This window comes from Monopterus albus, unplaced genomic scaffold (assembly GCF_001952655.1).
Source record: "Monopterus albus unplaced genomic scaffold, M_albus_1.0 scaffold51.1, whole genome shotgun sequence".
Taxonomy (NCBI): Eukaryota; Metazoa; Chordata; class Actinopteri; order Synbranchiformes; family Synbranchidae; genus Monopterus; species Monopterus albus.
Window position 1 is genome coordinate 3,821,717 of NW_018127931.1, and position 22,878 is coordinate 3,844,594.

The 22,878-nt window shown below is 42.2% G+C and overlaps 1 protein-coding gene across 1 annotated transcript in view; it reads right to left on the reverse strand.

Moving 5' to 3' along the window:
- Positions 1 to 22,878, reverse strand: part of ano2b (anoctamin 2b) — a 190,450-nt gene that overhangs the window by 131,573 nt on the left and 35,999 nt on the right. The window contains exons 3-9 of the mRNA XM_020601528.1: positions 15,865 to 15,963; positions 15,624 to 15,775; positions 13,790 to 13,844; positions 13,642 to 13,693; positions 6,885 to 6,940; positions 6,159 to 6,212; positions 4,218 to 4,271 (exon numbers count right to left, since the gene is read on the reverse strand). Coding sequence (XP_020457184.1) covers positions 4,218 to 4,271; positions 6,159 to 6,212; positions 6,885 to 6,940; positions 13,642 to 13,693; positions 13,790 to 13,844; positions 15,624 to 15,775; positions 15,865 to 15,963 — 522 coding nt within the window. The remainder of the gene's footprint in view (positions 1 to 4,217; positions 4,272 to 6,158; positions 6,213 to 6,884; positions 6,941 to 13,641; positions 13,694 to 13,789; positions 13,845 to 15,623; positions 15,776 to 15,864; positions 15,964 to 22,878) is intronic.

Genomic DNA, 22,878 nt, shown 5'->3' on the forward strand with positions numbered 1-22,878 from the left:
GACTGAATGGATAAAGAAGCTGTTCTTTTTAATTTGTATATTTTGACCAGAGTTCTTTGTTTGCTGTTCTTTCACTGTGCTAAACAGCACTCCTAAAAACTAAAGTTTTTGTTTTGCCCAGTTATTTGAAATTTGAGTCACTCAGTGATTTTTTTTCCCCACACACACTACTTCAAAGAAATGTTTAGTGAAGTTAAACTCCATTCTGTGACTTGGGTAGGCAAATAGGATGGAGGAACAATTAATGAAAAAAAAAAGAATAAAAAATGGGACATGAAGCTGTTAAGAAAAGTGGCGTTTGTGATAAAAATGACTAATGTAAAAATGTTGAATAAATCAAACACTGTTTTTTAAAGTGAGCCTCTTAACTAAATTTAGGTCTGGATGCATGGATAAGCAGAGCGTGTAAACAGACAGGAAATGCATGCACTCTCATTATAGAACTCCAAATGATATGCATCACAGCTTAAGCTTTGAATAAACAGTGTTAGGAAATACTGTCTAGAAACTGTAGAGCTGTTCTGTAAATGGATGGCAGTTTTCCCACATGCTGATGCTAACTCAAAGAGACATTTTGCCTAGATGTGGCATCCCAAAGAGAATCAGTAACAACAATGGGGCTCTGAAAAACTGTTTTTCAGTGTCCCATTGTCATTACTGATTCTCTGATAAACAAACTGTTGAAAGGTTGTATAGAGATGGGTAAAGGTTGTCAGCATTGGAAATTCTCACAGGTCAGCCCATGGGCAGTGGAATTGCTCCAACAGGATAAGAGTTACGTAACACATATCTTTTGAAGTTTACAATGCTTAGTGTATTCAGTTGAACAAAATGTTGAGATCTGTCTATACATAGATTGCTGCAGCCCTCCTTCACTCAAAGGATTCACCTCTGCATGACCTAGAACCAAAAGACTGGATCCTGATAAAAGACATCGGACAGAAATATTGTAGGAGGCCATGGTGCTTCTAAACACTCCTACAACACTGAAAGTGAGTGAGGGGACAATGTGGATTCACAACAGTCACTGCAAAAGAACTGACAAGCAATTCAGAAATTGATGATGGTAGTGAGAAAGACAGCCAAACTTTGGACATAAACAAGAAAAGAAGAGGAGCCAAAGATCAAAGCCACTCTTAGATGGTAGCAGCAGTGTAGAAGTAGAAATAATAAAAAATAAAAATTAATGCCATTTTAATCAATAGGTAGAAAACCATCAAGAACAAGGAGGCTATTGTCTTTTAGCCCTTCTAGTTGTAACTGTCATCCTGTGTATCATCCTGGTGTATGATGAAACATCCTCCCCACCAGCCAGAGAGAAAACTTTAAAATACACACTTGGATGCCTCAAATCCCCACAGGAAAAAGGAGAAATGGTGGTATAATCCAATAGACCTAGGAGCTCCACAATCCAGGCAATAAAACCTTTAGTATCATTGGATATGTGGAGATACCGTTTATACTTCCAGTCCAATAAATTGCCAGATTTAGCCATTTAGCTCATCTTACTACATCAATGACATTTTTAGCAGTTCCCAAAAGCACCAGAGCAAAGTAAGGCCATAGGATTGGTAGGGAGTTGGCCTAGTTTAATACTATAGATCCATATCATTATTGTATATTGCTAGGAGAAAGGACTACCACTTTAGTATAAGTAAATAAAGTTATATACTGTAAATAACATTATGCTCACCATATACTACATATCCATATGCTATAATTACATGCAGAACAATACAGTAGCACTTTCAGCTCTGACTCCCACTGGAATCACACAGAAGTAGTGTTGAAACATGATAGTTCAGCCTGTTGTGTTTTGTTACCAGACTCACATGACCCAGTATCATGTCATTACTATAATAGAATCTATGGCATTCTGCCCCGACAGCATACACAGGCAGTATTTTTATGGGATGACTTGTTTATTTCTAGTAGTAATTTTGGAAATAATGCTATGCTTTGCAGCAACTCACTTTCATCAAAACAGAATCGGCTTTATCAGCCAAGTATGTTGACTCCGGTACAGTGGCTTTCAATGTGCTTTGTAGGTAACTAAAAATTACATACATTCACAAAAGGAGGGGGGGGAAACAAACAGGTACAATTTAAAAAATTGTTTAAGTTAAGACCGTCAAAAATAAGTTAGACTAAAAGGGATTTACATGAATAAATAGATAAATAATGCACAGAGTTGCTATGCATTACAGAGTGTTATAGAGAAGGGCACAAAGCTAGACATGGCATGCTTTGTCCTAAAGTGGGGAGATATGCATCTGCGTCTTGACTATAAATGTAGGTATTGTGTAGTATGCATGTGGAGTCTGAGGCTATTTGTAGTCCCTTCTTTTTAGTCCTATTATAGATGCTGCTCAGAGACTCCAGATCCAGTCCAATGATTTTACTGCTTAGTTTGACAATTTTGTTGAGAGGGTTGAGGGGTACGTTGCTCATAGCACCACACCAGGTTGTTATGTTGAAAGTAAGAATTCATTCAATGAAGCACCTGTAGAAAGCAAGTAGTACTGACTGATGACCCTGCATTTTACAAAGTTTATTCAAGAAGTGTTACGATGTAGAGACACCAGTTCAGGACAGAAGGACTCAATGGCAGACTCGGACAGGAAATTCAAAATACTTTATTGCAAGCGCTAGAGCAATAGATAACAGGTTGAGGCCACCCCAGCTGCTGTGAGGAGGCTCAGGTGAGCAGCGGTGGCAGGTCTGGAGCTAGTCGGGTCATTGTCACAGGAGGTTGAGGGACTGAGAAAGACAGCTGCTGGTTTGGTTGGAACCCAGGAGGCAGAGAGATGATCCAGGTGATTGGTGAAAGTAAAGTGGACGAAGACTGATAACTGAGTACAAGTCTAAATTACTAGCCAGGCAGTGGCTGTGTGGCATTGCGGGTCATCAAGGAGTTTAGCTGAGTGAGTGTGGCTGATGCAGGAGGTAGCCAGGTCGTGGTATGGATAACAGGCAAGTTCTGACACAGGGCTAGCAGGGACAACTCATCTTTGAGGAATTCAGATAACTGAGTACAAGTCTAAGGAACTAGCCAGGCAGCAGCATAGGTCACAGGATAAATAAACAGAGCTGAAGGGGACCTGCTCAGCATAAAGGAGTTCAGGTAGCTGAGTCTTAACCATCTTAACCATTTCAGGAGCTAGCCAGACAGCAGCGTGGATAACAAGACACTGAGTGGGAGGAGATTTACTCAGCATCAGAGAGTTCAGGTAAGATGAGTGCTAGCCAGGCAGCAATGTGGATAACAGGCAAGTACAGACACTGAGCAAGAAGAGACTTACTCGGCGTCGGAGAGTTCAGGTAAACTGCTGGCTGAGAATGTCAGGTTTGCCCGGCATGACTTGCCTCTCACTCTTTTTCACTCCTCAGATTCAGGTTCCCTGGTACGACTCAGCGCTGTGGTGCATTTCCCCGATTACCAGCTTCACTACTTAAACCTAAAGCAGATGCTCATTCTCTGCCAGGTCATTGTGTGTGTAATTAACCATGAAGTTCGGCTCCTCCAGTTGACTACAGACTCGTTTCTATAATCATCAACTATTTACTCAAGCAAGACTTTTTATTTGTTTCTGCACTCACCTCTGTGCTATGCACCGCTCCTCAGCCTACAGCAGCGGCTCGCCTGTCACCGGCACCATCTCTTCTGGGCTGGTTCTCTGCTGCTACTCCCAGCACTCACCTCTGTGCTACACACCACTCCTCAGCCTCCAACACGAGCCACAGCCACCACTCACAACTACTTATCTCCAGCAGCAACTTCCTCATTACTGTCAACACTCCACCTGGGCCACTCCTCAGCTGCAACCTTCAGCACGAGCCACAGCTACCGCTCACCTCTACACAGACGTACAGCAGGAACCCACCTGCCTTCAGCATTATTCCACCTGAGCTGTTTGTCCGCTCTCTTCCCAGTGGAGATCGTGACCAGACCCAGGTCTCCATGTGTCTAGCCACCTTATTCAACTATAACCAACTTCTCTTCTGTCCTGTATTCTCCCAGGACCCAGTGCACTAGTTTCCCGACCCCTCTACTCTAGTCCTGCCAGCCAGAGTGACGGGTTCACTATCAATTCCCTTGGTGCTGGTTCTGGTCGATCCTCCTATCTCCATCAGCCTAGTCTGAGGCCAGCACCTTCATCATTATTTTCTCCATCTGTTACTTACTATAATTTGTAATAAAAGCACACTTGAATTACCTGAATCGATACTCTGCATTCTGGGTCCAGCTTGGTTCCTCTCTCACCATCCGGCTAGAGAGTAACCATAACAGAGAATGAGCAAGGGAAACCTTCAGGAAAACAGTGCTTTGGTCTTGGCTGTCTGGACATAGTGAGTGCAACTACGCAAACCAGAAGGGCACAATGAACAGCATAATTGGCCAATGAGTGACTGAGGGAAAGGAGGTGGCATATATGACTGAAAACCAGGGGATGATTGGCAACAGGTGAAGACAATGAATGGGAACCGTGGTAAAGCTTGGGCAGGAGAAGTGGAGCGGAACAGGAAAAACAATACAAAATAAAAGCATGAAAACAGGAAGCAAGTCCAAATCATAACAAGAGGCAATGCTGGCACTTGGAATAGATGATTTCACTGTTAGTTTTGAATGTGTATTTATTATAAATCATGATACTGAGGTATTTATATGCCTCAACCGTCTCAATGGGCTGGCCGTTACAGCACATTGTCCATGGCGAAAGTCAATGAGCAGCTCTTTTTTCTTTTTGATATGTTGAGGTCCAGGCAGTTTTCCCTGCACCACTCAGCAAATCTGTCTATCTCAGTATGGAGCTGCTCTTCAGAATTTGTAATATCCACTAAAACTGTATCATCCGAATACTTAATGGTTATGTCCAGGTTTAGGCTTCTGCAGTTATTAGTGTAGAAGGTGAAGACCACAGGTGGGATGACAGACTGAATTTTAGTTTCAGACTTGAGGCACACAGGGACTGCGGCAAGGTGCAGGGACAGGTTAAAAATGTCCAGGAAAACTCCTGCCCTAAGACAATGAGTAGGGAGTGTGGATGTTTCAGTTCCATGCAAGTAATATGGTCAGCCTGGTGCTGTAGCACCTTGCTAACATGGGCCCTAAGTGGGATGTAAACACTGATCAGAATAAGCAATGAAAACTCCCATGATGAATAAAATGGTTTACAGTGGATGAATAGAGCCTCTAAGCTAATGTTACAGTTTTTTTCCCAAGACTGTGACATTTTTACACCGACCCTCATTTATGTAGAAGTAGATTCCGCCTCCTCACATTTTCCCAGATAGCTCTGTTACATGGTCCGCTCTGTGGAGATGGAAGCCCGGCAGCTATAATGCACTGTTGGGATGGACTCACTGAGCCAGGTCTCGGTGAAACACAGAGCAGCAGAACATGAAAAATTATGAAGATTCACTACGTGGCTAGACAACAGCAGCATTCGGGTTTCACACTGTCATAAGATCACCAGAGCACTGCCCCACCCCACCTGCATCTTCTTCATGTCCAATAAAAAGCTGTTGCTCCTTTGAGTAAAATGTCCACACAGCTTCTTGTGTTAGTAATTACAGAAGGAAAAATGCATGGAGTGAGTTGATGGATGTTTATGACCTCTTCTCTTTGGAAAGTAATTTGAGATGGATTGGAGACAACTGAAAAAATAAACAAAAACAGCAAAAGCACAAGAAAGCACTCAACCAAGGCAGCCATCCACAGAACCACCCTGAAAACGTGTATGCATGTTATACTGTTGAATGCACATTATATGTATGCATATTATATTATTGCAATGGTTAGGGAATGTGATGGGACAGTAAATCCAGCTACTACAGATAGAAGAAAAGGGTGAACCAGATTGTTACCATGAACAAATCTCATGTCTGATTCCTGTGTTTTAGGTCTTGTTATGGAAATGCCATGACTAGGTTCCCTTGCTTTTCAGTTTTTCAAGTGTATTTCAAGTTCAAAGTTCAAGAATAACTTACTTTCAGATGAAGGATTAACAAGGTCACTTTCTTAAGTACAGTACCACAGCAAGACAAATGTATGAAAGTTTTTGTAGGTTTTCATTAGACAGAAAATTCAAGAGGAAGAAGATAAGAGAGAGAGAGAGAGAGAGAGAGAGAGAGAAATGAGGGAGGGGTTTACGCACCTGCCTGTCATTCTTCTCCTCAGGGTTTTCATTGGCGGTGTGATGATAGTCACCCTGAGGAGTAATACGAGGGTGAAAAGCATGAGTATAAAGGTACACAAGCTCAAACAATAATGGAACACTACTCCTTTATTTAGACATTCAGAAATACACATTAACATATTCACACGCCAAAATACAGTTAATAGAATCAAATACCAGCTGTCGAAATACACATCATTTAACATTCATAACTCTCTACAAACACACATACAGATACAGAGAAGCCACCATTTCTTGCTGCTGTATGTTTCACTGTCATTTTAACACTCCCAAGTCCAACTAAACAATAGATTTACTTTTAAAAGTGCCAAACTAGTGGTGCTGCATGTTTTAAACACATTAAATAGTGCATGTATTGCTTCAGTTTATTTCAGTGAAAAATCAACCTACAAAGACTTAAATCTTGCTTGAGATAGTAAACTGAAAAAGTTATTTTATCATAAAATGCTAATGCAGCAGAGTGCAGGACCTGATCTGAGAAGTCTTCCTCATTTGTGCTTCTAAGATGCCTGTGAATTCTTTCATTAAAGATGTGGCTTTTTGGCCACACAGCACAGTAACAGAAGACCACAATGCAAGAAAGAATTGACTGTGATCTCAAAAAAGTTTCTGTTCTCTGCAAATTACATATTATAGTGAAATAAACTAAAATCAGTGAGCTCCTGCTGGGAATTTCAAACTTACATCGTGAAGAGGGAAGGCAGCCTCATATGCACCTTTAGCTATCAATGTGTTGATGCCTGGAAAAGAAAGAGAGCAGAGATGTAAGTCAAGCAGAAGAAAATGATCCATCCAAATATTCGTCAAGAATGTTTCCTTCAAAATCATTTAGGCTTAAAAGTTAGCTTTAAAACAAGTAAGTTTTGACCAACAAATTCAAGAAGTCAGTAATGTTTGATGCTGACAAACAACCATGTGCACTTACATTTATACACAACTGAGGAATGACTTTACACCAAATAGCACCAAGATTTGGCAAGAAATAGGCACTGTAAAATAGCCCCTTCTCCTACATCAAGTATTACACACTGCACTTATGATTTGATATTTTATTGACTCCTTAGAAAGACATTCTTCTTCTACCTTAGTCAGATTAGGCATCTTGTTAGGACACTTCTGCAAAGTGGGTTTGAGCCTGCACTTGAACTTGATGTTGCCTAACTTGACAAATTATACATCACGTCTTTGTTGTCTGTGTCTGAAAATTGAGCAGTTTTTCTATATTCATACCTGTCATGGAATCTAAAATTCAGCCATCATGTATTACACATTAGATGTTGCACACCAGCTGCAACCTGCACTGTTTTAGCTTTTCAATTCAATTTTATTTTATTTGTATAGCACCAAATTACAAAAAAGTCCTCTTGGGACACTTTACAAAGTAAGGTCTAGACCTTACTATTGTCATTATTATAGAGGAAAAACCCAACAAATCCCCCTTGAGCAAGCATTTGGCGACAGTGGAGAGGAAAAACTCCCTTTAAAGGAAGAAACCTCCGACAGACCCCAACTCGACCGGTTGGGGTGAGTGGATAGAGAACAAAAAAAAAGAAAAGAAAAGCAAAAAGATGACATGTAATGGTGGCATATAGATGCATGGAGAGAGAGGAGAGAAACTCAGAGCATCGTGGGGCCCCCAGCAGCCTAGGCATATAGCAGCATAACTAAGGGAAGGCTCAGGGTCTAGTAAGGGAAGGCTCGGGTCCAGCCCTAACTATAAGCTTTATCAAAAAGGAAAGTCTTAAGTCTAATCTTAAAGGTAGAGAGGGTGTCTGCCTCCCAAACTAAGACTGGGAGCTGGTTCCACAGGAGAGGAGCTTGATAGCTAGAAGCTCTGCCTCCTATTCTACTTCTGTAGACTCTAGGAACCACAAGCAGACCTGCACTCTGAGAGAAATGTGCTCTGTTGCAATGATAGGGCACTATGAGGTCTTTAAGATACGATGGAGTCTTGTCATTAAGGGCTTTGTTTGTTAGGAGTAGCATTTTAAATTCTATTCTGGATGCATGGACTAGTTTTTGAGCATCACTGAGACAGGATATTCCTGATTTTGGTGATATTATGCAGATGAAAGAAGATAGTTCTAGAGACTTGGTTTATGTGTGATTTAAAGGACATATCCTGGTCAATGACTCCAAGGATCCTGATAGCAGTACTGGATGCCAGAGATCTGTCATCTAGAGTAACTAATATGAGATTGTTGGTGACTTTCACCAGTGAAGTTTCTGTATCATGGTGGACTCTAAATCCTGACTGAAAATCCTCAAACAAAACATTCTTGTGCAAGTGGTCACATAACTGCTTTGCAAAAGCTTTTTCAATGATTTAATAAATAAAGGGGACATTGGATATTGGTCTATAATTAGATAGAACCAGACCAGAGTAGGCTTTTCTAGTAGAGGTATAATTATAGTAACCTTAAAAGCCTGTGGAACATAGCCTGTTAATAGAGAAAGTTTGATCAGATCTAATATGGATGTGTTTTTCAGTTCTGTTTTTCAGTGTCAGGCAGACAGGGACTAAGTTAGATGCCACTTTTAATCTTTGGAAAATTTCATGAGGGAAGTGATGACCTGAGCTCTGAAGGTCAGAACAGACACTGACACATCACATAACCTGGCACACACAACTGACTCTTTCAAAACAGTAACTAATCAATTAATTATCAATGCCTCAGAGGGGACTGGGAACCACGCAGTGATGGTCGCTATGCTATTAATAAACATCATGACCAACACTCACTCACTCACCCACACACACAAGCATAATTGCTCACTCAACCAGAAACAACCACAACTCTCAGAGGCCCCTGTTTAAATGTCAGCCCGACCCAGGATGTATGATGACCCACTTGTAGAGGAGATGGAGGAGAATGCTCTCTCTGTGTAAGTGTAACAAGATTTACACACCAAGAATCGAGGGCAAAGTGAAAATAGAGCTGTAGCTCTGTTCCCCCCCTTCCCTTACAGGTCCATGAGTACCCGCTGGCTGAGACCTTCTGCTGTGATGGGTAAGCCAATCAGACATATGGTGGACACTTGACAAGTGTCACCTCTTTTCTATATGGGACTGATAGGTGTCATAAAGGCAGTGAAAGCAGTTATCTTCATGTCATTAAAATGTATCTATACATAAACACTAAAGCAAGATCTGAGTTAACCTGAATGCAGTGGGAGCTAAATGACATGCAGTTCACTTAGAAAATCTCGAGGGAGATCCATTTATACACAGTATAAGAAAAGTAGGATTAAGCCTTATTGACAATATTTTTTGTGTTTCATACATATGTAGAGTTTTTTGTTGTTGTCACTTCAACAGCGTCTGCTCAATTTTGCCTATAAACTCACAAACAACTGACACCTCTGCTGAGGTAAGCCTGGACTTTAATTGCTCATCGTCCCAGTGGATGTCTGCAGTTGAAGCAATTGTTAATGAGCCAAGCCTCTTTCCAGGAAAAGCCTGGAGGGTACAGGGTGTGGCTTCAAAGCCAAAACAGGTTCTGCCCCTTCTCAAACAAATTCGAGCTAAAAAGATGCTGATCTCATCCACTTATCCAATCATTGCTCTCCTTGATTGGGTTACCACTGAACTCCACGTCAAACAGGCATATCCATTTCACCTCTCACTTCACCTGTATTCTAACCCCCCAACAAAAGCTCACTTGTATTTGAGTGTCTCAGCCAAACATTGCAGCTGCAGTGTCAGAGAAGATTTTCCACAGTACCTCATCCTTAAAGGGAAACAAGCATCACTGACAGCATAGGGAGAGAAGACTGGGTCACCTTATTCCTCCTCTCAATCAAGGCCACAATATCATTTGACTGCCAACTCTTAATAAACAGTCCCCCTCAAGCAATTATTAGCTTCCTACATGTTTTTTCTTATGGCTGTACCGACTGGAGGTCACTTTAAATTTTCGTTGTACGTGTTACAATGACAATAAAAAATTCTTATCTTATCTTATTTTACCTGGCTAGCCCAACTCTATACAATCTGCTCAGCTCAGCTCCATACAACCTGTCAGCTCCATTCCCAGACACCAAACCCAGCACGGCACCTGAACTGCCAGCCTTGCTCTGCACCTGTACTGTCTGGCCCTGTCCTACTCCTGCCCTGTCAGCCTGGCTCTACTCTTGCTCTGCCAGTAAGGATTTGGCTCTCTCTCTACCACCCCATAAACCCTATGACTGCACCACTGACCTCCTACTAGGAGCCCATTTACCCTCCAGTATGCTACAGTGCCTCAGTAAAAGTATTCACCCCCTTGGATGTTTTACCCTTTTATTGATTTTATAAATCAATCATGGTCAATAGAATTTGGCCTTTTTGACAAAATAAATTACAAAAAACCTCTTTAATGTCAAACAGGTTTCTACAAAGTAATGCCAATTAATACTTTTTATGGGCACTGTAAATAGTGTGTCCAAACCAGAGAGACAGGCCATGGAAAGGTACATTAGAGACTCCTTACAGGCCAAACTCATCCGACCGTCTTCTTCTCCGCTTGGTGCAGGGTTTCTTTTCATAGAGAAGAAGGATGGCTCCCTATGACCCTGCATCAACTATCGTGGTCTAAACGCCATCACAGTCAAAAATAAATACCCTCTGCCTCTTCTGAACTCAGCCTTCAAGTCAGTGCAGGGAGCCACCATCTTCACTAACCTTGATCTCCATAAGCATACCATTTAGTCCATTTTTGAGAGGGAGATGTGTGGAAGACGGCTTTTAAAACACCCCTGGTCCATTTCGAAGACCAGGTAATGCCCTTTGGACTCACTAATGCGCCAGACATATTTCAGACTTTAGTGAATGATGTCCTCCAAGATTTCCTGAACTGGTTTGTGTTTATCTAGTTGGACAGCATCCTCATTTTCTCCCATACCCCGCTGGAACACTACCAACATGTCCATCAGGTGCTGCAGAGACTCCGATAAAACTGCCTTTTCATGAAAGCCAAGAAGTGTGAGTTCCACGCCAGCTCTGACACCTTTCTCAGGTATGTGATTGAGAGAGGCAAGGTGAGAGCGGACCCAAAGAAGATAAGAGCTGTCATAGAATGGCCAACTCCCAGTACCCGCAAGGAGCTTCAACATTTCCTTAAGTTTGCCAACTTCTACCGTACACAATTATAGTTCAATAGATGTCCCTTTCACCAGACTTACCTCCACAGTTACCAAGTTTTTCTGGACGGAAGAGGCTGAGCAAACATTTCTCAGACTTAAGGAAAGGTCCACATCTGCTCCTGTTTTCATCCAGCCCGACTCTTCCAGACAGTTTATCGTGGAAGGAGATGCTTCAGACATGGGAGTTGGAGCAGCCCTTTCCCAATGCTCTGAGAAGGACTGATCCCTCCATCTGTACACTTTTTTTTTTGAAGTGGCTAAGCCCAGCAGAGCACAACTACAATGTAGGGAATAGGGAGCTAATGGCCATTAAGTTGGCACTGGAAGAGTGGGGCCATGTGTTAGAGGGTACAGAAGAGCCGTTCATGGTTTGAACTGACCACAAAAACCTAGCCTGCCTTCAGACACCCAAACAGCTGAATTCCTACCAGGCTCGGTGGGCACTATTCATCGGATGCTTCAACTTCTCCATAACCTACCGCCTGGGGTCCCGCAACATTAAACCAGATGCCCTGTCCTGACAATTCGGGTCTGCGCAAGACTCCACTGACCCTGAGCCCATTCTTCCACCTTCATGTGTGGTCGCTGCAGTCATCTGGGAAACTGAACAAGCAGCAAGAGAGGCAGAGAGAGACACACTGGACCCTCCGACCGTCTGTTCGTGCCTGATATGGTCAGATCCCAGGTACTGCAGTGGACTCACACAGCCCATTTCTCCTGCCCTGTCAGCCCAGCTCAACTTCTGTCCCACCGGCCTGCTCTCTTCTGGCTGTCTGTCCAGCTCCAACACAACCTGCCCAGCACCAATTCTGACAATCCCACTCTACGCTGGACCAGCCACTCTACCCCCTTCCTGTTCTGCCTGCTGGCATGTGCCCCAGTAAAAGAGGTCTAACAATGCCTGTGGCAAACACCCACTCTACATTTTAAGAGTAAAACTTCCCTTTTTGATAAAGTTTATATTTAGGGCTGGCTCGGGTAACCCTTTGGTATGCTCCTATAGCCTAGACTGCTGGGGGTGCTCCCATAATGCTCTAAGCTCCTCTCCTCTCCTGTCCTTCCACTTCCATGTATTTATTTAATGTATATGCCACATTACATGTCATTAACTTGGTGTCTCCTCTTCTCCTTCCATTGTCTGCTCTTTCTCTTCCTGTACCATTCAGCAGGTATCCCTGGCTCCGACGTTCAACATATGTTGTTGTTTTGTTTGTTGTGTCTTGTTGATTTTTATTTCTCTCTCCTCTAGCAGCTCACCCCAACCGGTCAAGGCAGAAGGCCACCCAGCAAGAGCTGGGGTCTGTCGGAGGTTTTGTTCATTAACAGGAGTTTTTCCTCCCCGTTGTCGCCAAGTGCTTGCACAAGAGGGATTTGTGGAGTTTTTCCTCTATAATAATAATAATGTCTAGACCTTACTATGTAAAGTGCTCTGAGATTACTTTTGTTGTGCTATACAAATTGAAGTGCATTGAGTTGAATTTAATTTAATTGAACTGATTTGCCAAAGCCCTCCCTGACTTTATTATCAGTATTGTTATTATTGGTGGTAGTACTGTCATGGTTGTAATCATATTAGGAGTACCTATAGCAAAATACTATTAGTAGTGGTTTATATTTATATCTTTCTCACATACTGACATCCACTCATACTCATGCACTGCACACCTGTATAAACCAACATCAAACTGACACTATCAACATTTGAAAATATATATTCCTTAGAGGCCTTTTTCCTTTTGTAACTGTCCTGCATTCCTTTTCCTTTTGTTTTCCTTGTCCTGTCATGTTCAGGACCCGACTTTTGTCTTGCAAACAAAAACACCAAAAAAAGTACACTAAATAAGATTTTCAAAACCTCACAACAGGAAAAAAAACATGTCCTCTGGGAGTTCATCAGGATGTTGTTGATTCTCAATGACTCAGCTATTACCCAACATTCTGCTGGGATTTTTAATTTTCCAAAAACACCCAATCCAATCAAGTTTGAACATACTCCAACCTGTTGTCGACAGACATTCTGAACTGCTTTTGAACTGACAGATGACTGTGCTACTACAAAGACTAAAAAGTCATCAATTATTGTGTGCACCATTTCTGACTAGAAACAACCTAATGGAAAATTCAGTGATGCTTGTCAGAAGCTTATGCCTGCAGCAAACATACAGTAGAAAATCTAGAATGGCTCCATGTAACATCATTCATTTCATCACCAAGGACAAATGCACATATCACTGTTAGGAAAGGACAGTGCTGGCAAATGCAGCCTATGTTCTAAAAACTCTTCCCAATTGTCTTGCCAATTAAGTGTTATTCTCACCTATGGTTTGACAGGTTCGTACACACACTGTCCGTCTCAGGATCTCATACACCTAGGAGAGAATTTAGTCCATTAGACTGAAAATATAAACTAATCCTGGAGAAAAATACCACATAGGAGAAACAGATTATAATATATGACCACTTACTATTCGACTCCTTGTAGTGCTGTCAAAGAATGTCTCTTTGGATGTGATGTTGTACCTGAAAAAAATACAACCAGTGAATAAAAGCTCAAGTAAAAGAAAATGCATGTGTAAAGCTTCACATGCAGACAGCTTTTTAATAAAAGCACTAGTTTAACTGAAAAATGATCAGCACAACCTGCCAGCTATTTCAGAACACCAAAATCTACCATGTGTATTGTGGTGGGGTACTGACAAAAAAGGACATATATGTCTTTTGTGTATTTTATTGTAGCTCATAATCACAGGCATGTACACACTTCAGCTTCTTCTTTTCTCAGAACTTCCAGTCCCCTTCCTAACCTTGTCCTATCTCACCTTATTGACTGTAATACATATTATCTCCCCGTGGAGCTTTAAACATACCATTCTTAACAAAGCCTTCTTAGTGGTACTTTGCATTGTAACATTTTTTAAATGCTTCTTTATTTTAACATAAATTATCTCCAAAAAACATCTTTATCCTATAGCTTATATTTAATATCTTAAATGGCACAACTCTCTCATTAACCAACATTCTTCAAGACACTTAACTATACTTTAACATCTTTGTACAAGTTCTCTTTTCTTTTAGGTCACCATATCCCTAAAGCGTTCAGGCTTCTTGATAACTCTACCTGATCTCGTAGTCAAGTGTTTTTAAGGAACCACTAGACTTTCCAGAATTCTTTCAGCTGCTCTGCTGCTTTGTGGTTCTTCAGTTTCCTTTGCTTGCATGATTGGCTGTTCTAATGGCTCCGATGTCAGTTCAGGAATGTGGACCTCTTGTGGCATAGGAGCATAATGAATGTCTTTCACACTTCTAATCATGGTAAACCCATCTTCTATGTTAACAGTTAAAAGGCATTTGGTGATGTGTTTCTTATCAACACATAGCAAGTATTCTTGTACCTGGCATCCAGTTTGCCACTTTACATACTGGCAATGTACATAATATCTCCAAATTTGAAGTTATGCTCTTTTGCATGGTCATTGATTTGCGTATTGTTTCATTTTGAAATTCGCATTTCAAATTCCTTATTCTTTTCTGTCTCTTTCCTCTCAACATTTGGCAGTTTTGTGTGATAGACCCTTACAAACAGGTTATTATTTCATAGAACTAGGGGTTTCATTTACAATACATTTTTACATGTATTTCAAATGTACCACCCCTCTCTGAGTCTGTGCCCCAGCATGACCACTCCAGCCAATATTTTCTAGATCTGCCCCTACAAATAATGGTGCTCAGTACTGTACACAAGATTGGCATGATTGCTAATGCTAAGGCTTTAGTGCTGTATAAAGCTGACACAGATTACAGGAGCAACAACCACCCAAGGATATGAAATTTTGTTCTTATTAGGTGATATATGTACAATATGTTGACCAAAACCTTTGTAAAAGTGAGCCTGTATAACTTTTACTAAATAGCAAATGCATGACCAGACAACTACAAGATAACAGTACAGGATAATTGTAAATGCTAAAGTCTAGTGTCATGAATAGCATAAATAGTCAGTAAAATGAATCAATTACAGTAGGACATAGCCATCTAAGGTTTACAACATGAGCTAATATTAGCTAAGCTAGTATTACCAGACAAAGTAGGTCTTTGTTTAGAAAAAATGTAGTAGTAGCTTCAAAAGTTGCATAGTCTCACTTAAACTCAGCTTCTTCTTCTGTGAAAACCACAACTTCTTTGGTTTCTAACAGAAAAGGCATGGTAGTGATTGTGTGTGTGTGTGTGGCAGTAAGAACTAAAAAATGAGAGACTGTGTTTGAATGTATGCGTCTGTGTAGGTGGGTGTGTGTTTCTCACATTTGGATTTTCTCCCTAGAGAAGCAGTGTGAAAGAAATTTGGTGTGTCCTTGTTCCTGACGTGGTACTTTGGGTTGGAAAGGTTGACTCAGCTTCCTCCACACTGTGCTCATACTGGATCCAAAACCAGTTTCTTCTTTAAGTTCATAACTCTGATGAAACACACAACACAAATCACTCATTCACAAACCCAGAAATAACATCTGTGTAAAACTGCTACTCATCAATACTGAGATCCTACCATTTTGGTGGGAACTTTAATCCTGAGAAACTCTGCCTCTCGACACAATACTGGCCAGGGTGCATGGAGCCGGGTGAAGCTGGGGCCATGGGCCTTAACCTAAAAAACAAAACCAGAGCTCATGTAAAGTTACAGTATAATGAATGCAGTCAGAAAAAAATGTCTGCCTAGTCATAAGATTGTAGTCAGCAGAGGTGGAAAGTAACCACGTACATTCACTACAGTACTTGAGTAAAATTGAGGTATCTGTACTGTACTTGAGTATTTGTATTTTCTGCTACTTCATACTTAACTTCACTACATCTTAGGGAAATATATACAGTAGTATTTTTTACTCAATATATTTATTTGATCATTTTAGTTACTAGTTATTTTTCAGATTGAAATTAATATAACAAAATACGCTAAAATTATAAGACTTTATTGATCCAAAGTGGGACATTTACAAGCTACCCAGCAATTTGATTTCCCTTTTTTTTCGATTCCCTGTGTACGCATACATTGCAGCGTGTCCAATCTAAGGTTTTCTACTGACAAGTGATATTACAGTGTATTCTAAACTAAACTGTTTTGGAAATTATATGACCAGAATCCTTGGCTGCAACTACCTGCTATATAAAATTGTCTTAATAGTCCATCTGTCAAAACTGCTTTGCAATCCAATATAAACAAAAGACTGTTTAAGCAGGGAAAACCTCAGTACAGTGTGTGATGCACAGCATTTTAGTTCATGCATCTGCTTGTCCTTCCAGACCACAAAATTCACCACCAGATCCAAGAATGTAGTCATATACAGTACGTTCAATCTGAGCCAGGCATAACCAATCTTTACCGTAGTCCTGGCCCACTACTGAAACACTTTGACCAGGAGCATTACACTGATATTTATAAAAGATAGTTATAGCATCTGTTTTCTTCGCTTTATTGCTCTAGCACAGTGGTTCTCAAACATTTTTTGTCATTCCCCACTTAAGAGGGTGGGCGAATTTTCAAGCCCCACTTGCCAAAAAAATGATAACGAAATCGGCCAATTTTAAAATATCGAGTTTATTGAAATATCAAATATTACCAAGTTCAAAACAGATAAAATAAAAGTGCAGCTGTATCGTTTCACAGAGGGATAGTTTTCAATTTTGCAGCACTTGTCTCATCCAGCATAATCGACACCATCTCTACAGCAGCAGGGAGAATGAGCTGCTCAGCAGTTGTGTGTGGTTTTATGCACTGTGCAATTCTGTATGCAACTTTGAATGAAGCCATTTATGCTTTGCTGTCCACTGATGCAGATTTTACCATGCGATATGCTGTCTGCTGCCAGCGGCTTAAGACACAAGACACACATGGGTCTCTCCTCTGCCCCCACCATTCCCACCATGAATCCAAGCGCAAGATGGGCTTCATCATGGGCTTTTTGGTTGATAAGGCTACTGCCTATCATTTTTTTTTTGTCTGCTTGCACTGAATTGCCTGCTTTTTTGTGGTCCATGTAACACATTTATCCATTTACGTTATTATACCCACTACGTACACTATTGGCCCTCTGTGTGAAAGTTTCCTTATACTGTTGCACTGCAGTTAAACATGCAGACAGTAAACCGTTATTGTTGCACTATGGTTCCACTTTTTTCCCTCGGGCCTCGAACTGATGTTATTTTAATTTACTTGTATTAATGACCCATTTCTAATTTTCTCCGTTCATTGCGCCCCACCTGTCGTGTCTTTATTCCCCACTAGTGGGGCGCGCCCCACACTTTGAGAACCACGGCTCTAGCCTGTTCCAGACACAGTGGATCCTTTTATGTTCCCATCACTAAATCCACCAAACTGATCATGTACTTATTGTATGTAAAATCCTAACTCATCTAACTTGGTCTGCTAATGAACCAAGGACCAGTGTCCACACACTAATTATTATATTATATTAAGATGCTGTAACAAAAGTACATACATATTGGTAGCTTCAGCTACAGTAGCAAGTAGGTAAGTAAGTGGTTGAATTCTGAATATCAGTGCAGTGACAAACTCTCTCTTCTGTGGATGAATAAGCATCCATCCATACATTTTCTTCCACTTATCTGAGATTGGTCACAGTGGCAGCAGGTTCAGCAAGGTAACCAAGACATCCATCTCCCCAGCAATGTTTTCCAACTCCTCTGGCAGGACTTTGAGGCACTCCCGGCCCAGAGTGTTATGGGTCTACCCCAGAGTCTCCTATGAGTTGGATGTGCTCAGAAGACCTCCAAAAGGGAAGAACCTGGAGGCATCCTGACAAGATGCCCAAATTACCTCAACTGGCCCCTTTCAATGTGAAGGAGCGGCAGTTCTACTCCAAACCCCTTCAGGATGTCCGAACTCCACATCCTAGTTCTAAGACAAAGTCTGGCCACCCCACAAAGGAAACTCATTGTGGCCGCTTGTATTCATGATCTTATTCATTCAATCACTACCCATAGCTCATGACCATAAGTGAGGGCTGGGGCATAGCCTGACTGGTAAATTGAAAGCTTTACCTTTCAACTTGGCTCCTTCTTTACTATGACTATCTGATACATTGTCTGCATAACTGCTAATGCTGCCCCTATTCACCTGTTAATCTCACACTTAATGTTACCCTTGCTTATGAAAAAGACCCCCAGATAATTAAACTCCTTCACCTGGGGCAGTAACTCACTCCCAACACAGAGAAAGCAGTCCACCATTTTCTGGTAAAGCACCATGGCCTCAGACTTGGAGTGACGTAACATGTAATGAGGGTGCGCTGGGAACGCATGACTCAAGCACCTGTCCGACATGGAAGTCAAATTGGCCATGTTCAAATCCTCCACTGTAGAAGCAGCTACTCTGAGTTGTGGCCAGAAGGTCATTAGGGCATGTCATGGCAGCAACCTGATTACCCACTGGCGGACACCAGTGGTGAAGGAAGCCGTTGGGCTGAAGAAGGAGGCCTTCCAGGCTTGGTTGACCCAGGGCTCTTCTGAAGCAGCTGATAAGTAACAGCAAACCAAAAGGACTGTAGCTCAAATGGTTGCAGATGCAGAAACTCAGGTGTGGGAGGAGTTTGGTGAGGCTATGGAGAAGGACTTTCAGCTAGCCTCAGTGAAATTCTGGCAAACGGTGATTTAGGAAGAGAAAGCAGGGTTTTCCCCAGGCTGTATTTGGGGTAGAACTGCTGACTTGGACTGGGGATACTGTTGGGTGGTAGAAGGAGCACTTTCAGGAACTCCTGAACTCATCAAACATGTCCTCCAAGAAGACTCAGAGGAAACCTCACCCATATCTCTGGCAGAGGTCCCCGAGGTAGTCAAAATGCTCCTTGGTGGCAAGGCACCAGGAGTGGATGAGATTTGCCCTGAGATTCTGAAGACTCTGGACATAATTGGGCTGTCTTGGTTGACATGCTTCTTCAGTGTTGCATGGACAGGGACAGTGCCAGAGGACTGGCAGACTGGGGTGGTGGGTTCCATTTTTAAAACAGAGAGCCAGAGAGTGTGCTCCAAATATCACACTACTCAGCCTCTTTGGGAAAGCTCATGCCAGGGTGCTGGAAAGGAGGCCCAGACTGATTGTCAAGCCTCAGACCTAGGAGGAACAAGGATTCTGCCCTGGTCATGGAACATTGGACTAACTCTTTACTCTTGCAGTTACTGGAAGGATCATGGAAGTTTGCCCATCCAGTCTAAATGTGCTTTGTGGACTTAGAGAAGGCCTATGACTGAGTCCCTTGTGGGATCGTCTGGGAGGTACTTCGAAAGTATGGGGTACTCTCTATTGCTGCTGGAACACGGGAATTTCCCCATTGTGGGATCAGTAAAGTCCTACCTTACCTTACCTTTCACAATAAATTTCATGGCATTTGTCCATGATGTCCTGTATAACTTGTCTGTGGAAATTACATGGCCACATTGGCTGGTTTGAATCAGAATCAGAATCAGAATCTGCTTTATTGGCCAGGTGTGTCGGACACATGAGGAATTTGATTCTGGTACATCGTCATGTACATATCCCCATGCAAAGGGGGAAGTAAACAGTAAACCAGCATAAGGCTGTGTAATATAACAAAATAAGCAGTATTAACAAGCAACAAACAATGCAAAATAAGCAGTATAAACAGGCAGTAAACAATGCAGACAGACAAAGGAATGTTCATTGAAATGAGATAAATAGGAATTAAAATAGAGACCTGTAAGGATCTGTATAATCTGTACAGTGTATATTTACAGGTATTGCACTGAGGAAAAGTATTGCACTGAGGGTTATTGTCCCGTCACACTGTCATACTGTCGTAGATGTTTATCAGAGCGACGGCACGGGTGAAAACACTGTCCTTGTGCCTAGTTTTCTTGGCATACAGTGACCTGTAACGCCGTCCAGAGGGGTACAAAATATGTCCCGGGTGTGAGGGGTCTGCAGTGATCCTCTCTGCCCTCCTTTTGATCTGTGAGGTGTACAGTACAGGTCCTCCATGGAGGGCACCAATGACCTTTTCTGCAATCCTGACTGTCCGCTGGAGTCCGTTCCTGTCCCGTTTGGTTGCTGAGCCAAACCAGACAGTGACAGAGGTGCAGAGAACAGACTCCATGATTACTCTGTAGAACTGTATCAGCAGCTCCTGGGGCAGGTCGAACTTCCTGAGCTGGCACGGGAAGTACATCCTCTGCTGTGCCTTCTCGATGATGGTCCTGATGTTGGATGCCCACTTCAGGTCCTGGGAGATAGTGGAGCCCAGGAACTTGTAGGACTTCACTGCTGATACAGTGCTACCAAGTATGGTGCGAATCAGCCTCATGTCTGTAGGCTGACTCTTCACCGTCTTGCAAACTTTAGGAGCTTGACAGCGATGCAGTCGTTGGTGTAGAGCGAAAACAGCAGAGGGGAGAGCACACATCCCTGGGGGGTGCCTGTGGATGTGGTTTTCCCCGGCCTCACTTACTGCTTACTGTCTGTCAGAAAGTTAGTAATCCACTGACAGGTGGGGGCAGGCACCTGTAGCTCTGACTTAGCCTCCTCAGTCCAGCTCTTTACTGTTTTGACCACAGGGTTCACAGATTTAAGTTTCTGCCTGTAGGTTGGAATAAGATGGACCATGCAGTGATCAGAGAGTCCAAGGGCTGCGCAGGGGACAGAGCGATAGGCATCTTTTATTGTTGTGTAGCAAGGGTCCAGTGTGATTTTGTCCGTGGTGGGACAGGTGTCATGTTGTCTGTATTTGGGCAGTTCGTGGATGACATTTGCTTTGTCCCCTAGAACAATGAGTGGAGAGCTGGGATGTTCTAGTTCCATGCTAGTTATCAGTTTGGCCAGGAACTGTAGTGCGCTAGCGTGGGCCTGTGGTCTTATATACACTCTGATTAGAATGAAAGAATTAAATTCTCGGGGAGAATAAAAAGGTTTGCATTTGATAAAGAGAGTCTATAAGTCCAAGTTACGTGTCCTCTGTAGCACCATGACATCTGTGCACCAACCTTCATTTATGTAGAGACAGATTCCCCCTCCTCTCATTTTCCCAGACAGCTCCGTTATGCAATCCACTCTGAAACCCGGTACTTGTATCGCGCTGTCCACAATGGAGTCGCTGAGCCAAGTCTCATCAGATGTGTCAGAGTTCTTAACTCTCACATTTGTCAGATCTGAGGAATGATCTCTGTAAATGATTGTTCATGTTCAGCCACTCGTCTAGGTGTGTGTTTATGGAGAACGATGCTTAATAAAGCTATTCACCTAAGAATGCCCCTCATACTAACTCTGTGGTTCTTGTAAATTGGCATAATGTTTTGTAGAATTTAAGGTTATTCACTCTAACACTGTTTGGTAACACACACAGTATACGCACTTTATAAGATGGCGCCACTGTTCATGGCTTGCTGTTGGCCTCTCCTGTGTAGATTACTGTTTTCCCTGTTTATGACGTTTCTGCCGACTGTCACTCAGAATGCATCAGTTCTGCTAATGTGATCGTGCCGCCCTTCTTAATATTCGTTTGTCTATGGAAAATTGTCCCAGTATAACTGGCTGGATAACTCAAAGACCCACCATTATTGGCGAAGATTCCAGCATATCTTTGCCGTTCATCTGCTCACGAAGGAAGCATACTAGAAACCAAGGAAAGAGGAGTGGAGCGGCTGTCAGCCTAAAGGCCCTTTGGCGCTGTGTGTTTGTGGATGCCTTTGACCACCACCGTGGACCCGACTGCTTTTGTTGTCGTCCTTGCATGACTCGCTGGCCTGGCTTCATATGTGGTTGGCCTCAGCCCATAGGCCTGGATTTCCCGGCACTTCATCCATGTTGCTGGCTTTCAGGACATCTGAGAAGAGTTGTATATTGTTCTCGAACTGCAGAGACGTGTCGCACAGCCACCGAACCCTGTTTTATCGATTCAGATGGGTTTGACTAACGTTAGATCACTGGCTAACAAGACAGTCATCCTGAATGACTTTTTTATATGGCAGAAATTGGATTTCATGTTGTTGACTGGGACTTGGTTAAAGGAAGGTGAGCATTATGCAGTTTCTGAGCTACTTTCACCTGTTTGTTCCTTCTTCAGCTCCCTGCGTACAACAGGTCGGGGTGGTGGGCTAGCATGTGTTTTTATAAACTGTTTTCAATGTCGGCAGCTGACAGTGGACACTTATTCAGGTTTTGTATTACAGCTGTTTGTGATAGAACTCTCTCACCCACTGCTGTGTGCAGTGGTTTATAATCCACCTAAATTTAATAAGGACTTTATTACATTTATTCAGGAGTACTCTGATCTCTTGGGTTTTATCTTGCTGAAGTTTGATAGGCTTTTAATCCTTGGTGATTTCAACATTCATATTTGCTGCCCAGCTGACCCTTTGTCTAAAGACTTTTTAAATATTATTGACTCTTTTAACCTCACTCAGTCAGTGCATAGCCCTACTCATGAGCTTGGACACACACTGGACCTTGTGATCTCCCATGGGCTGCCTGTTCTTATTACTGAAGTATGCAACTCTTGATTCTCTGATCATTTCCCTGTGTTATTTAAAGTTAATG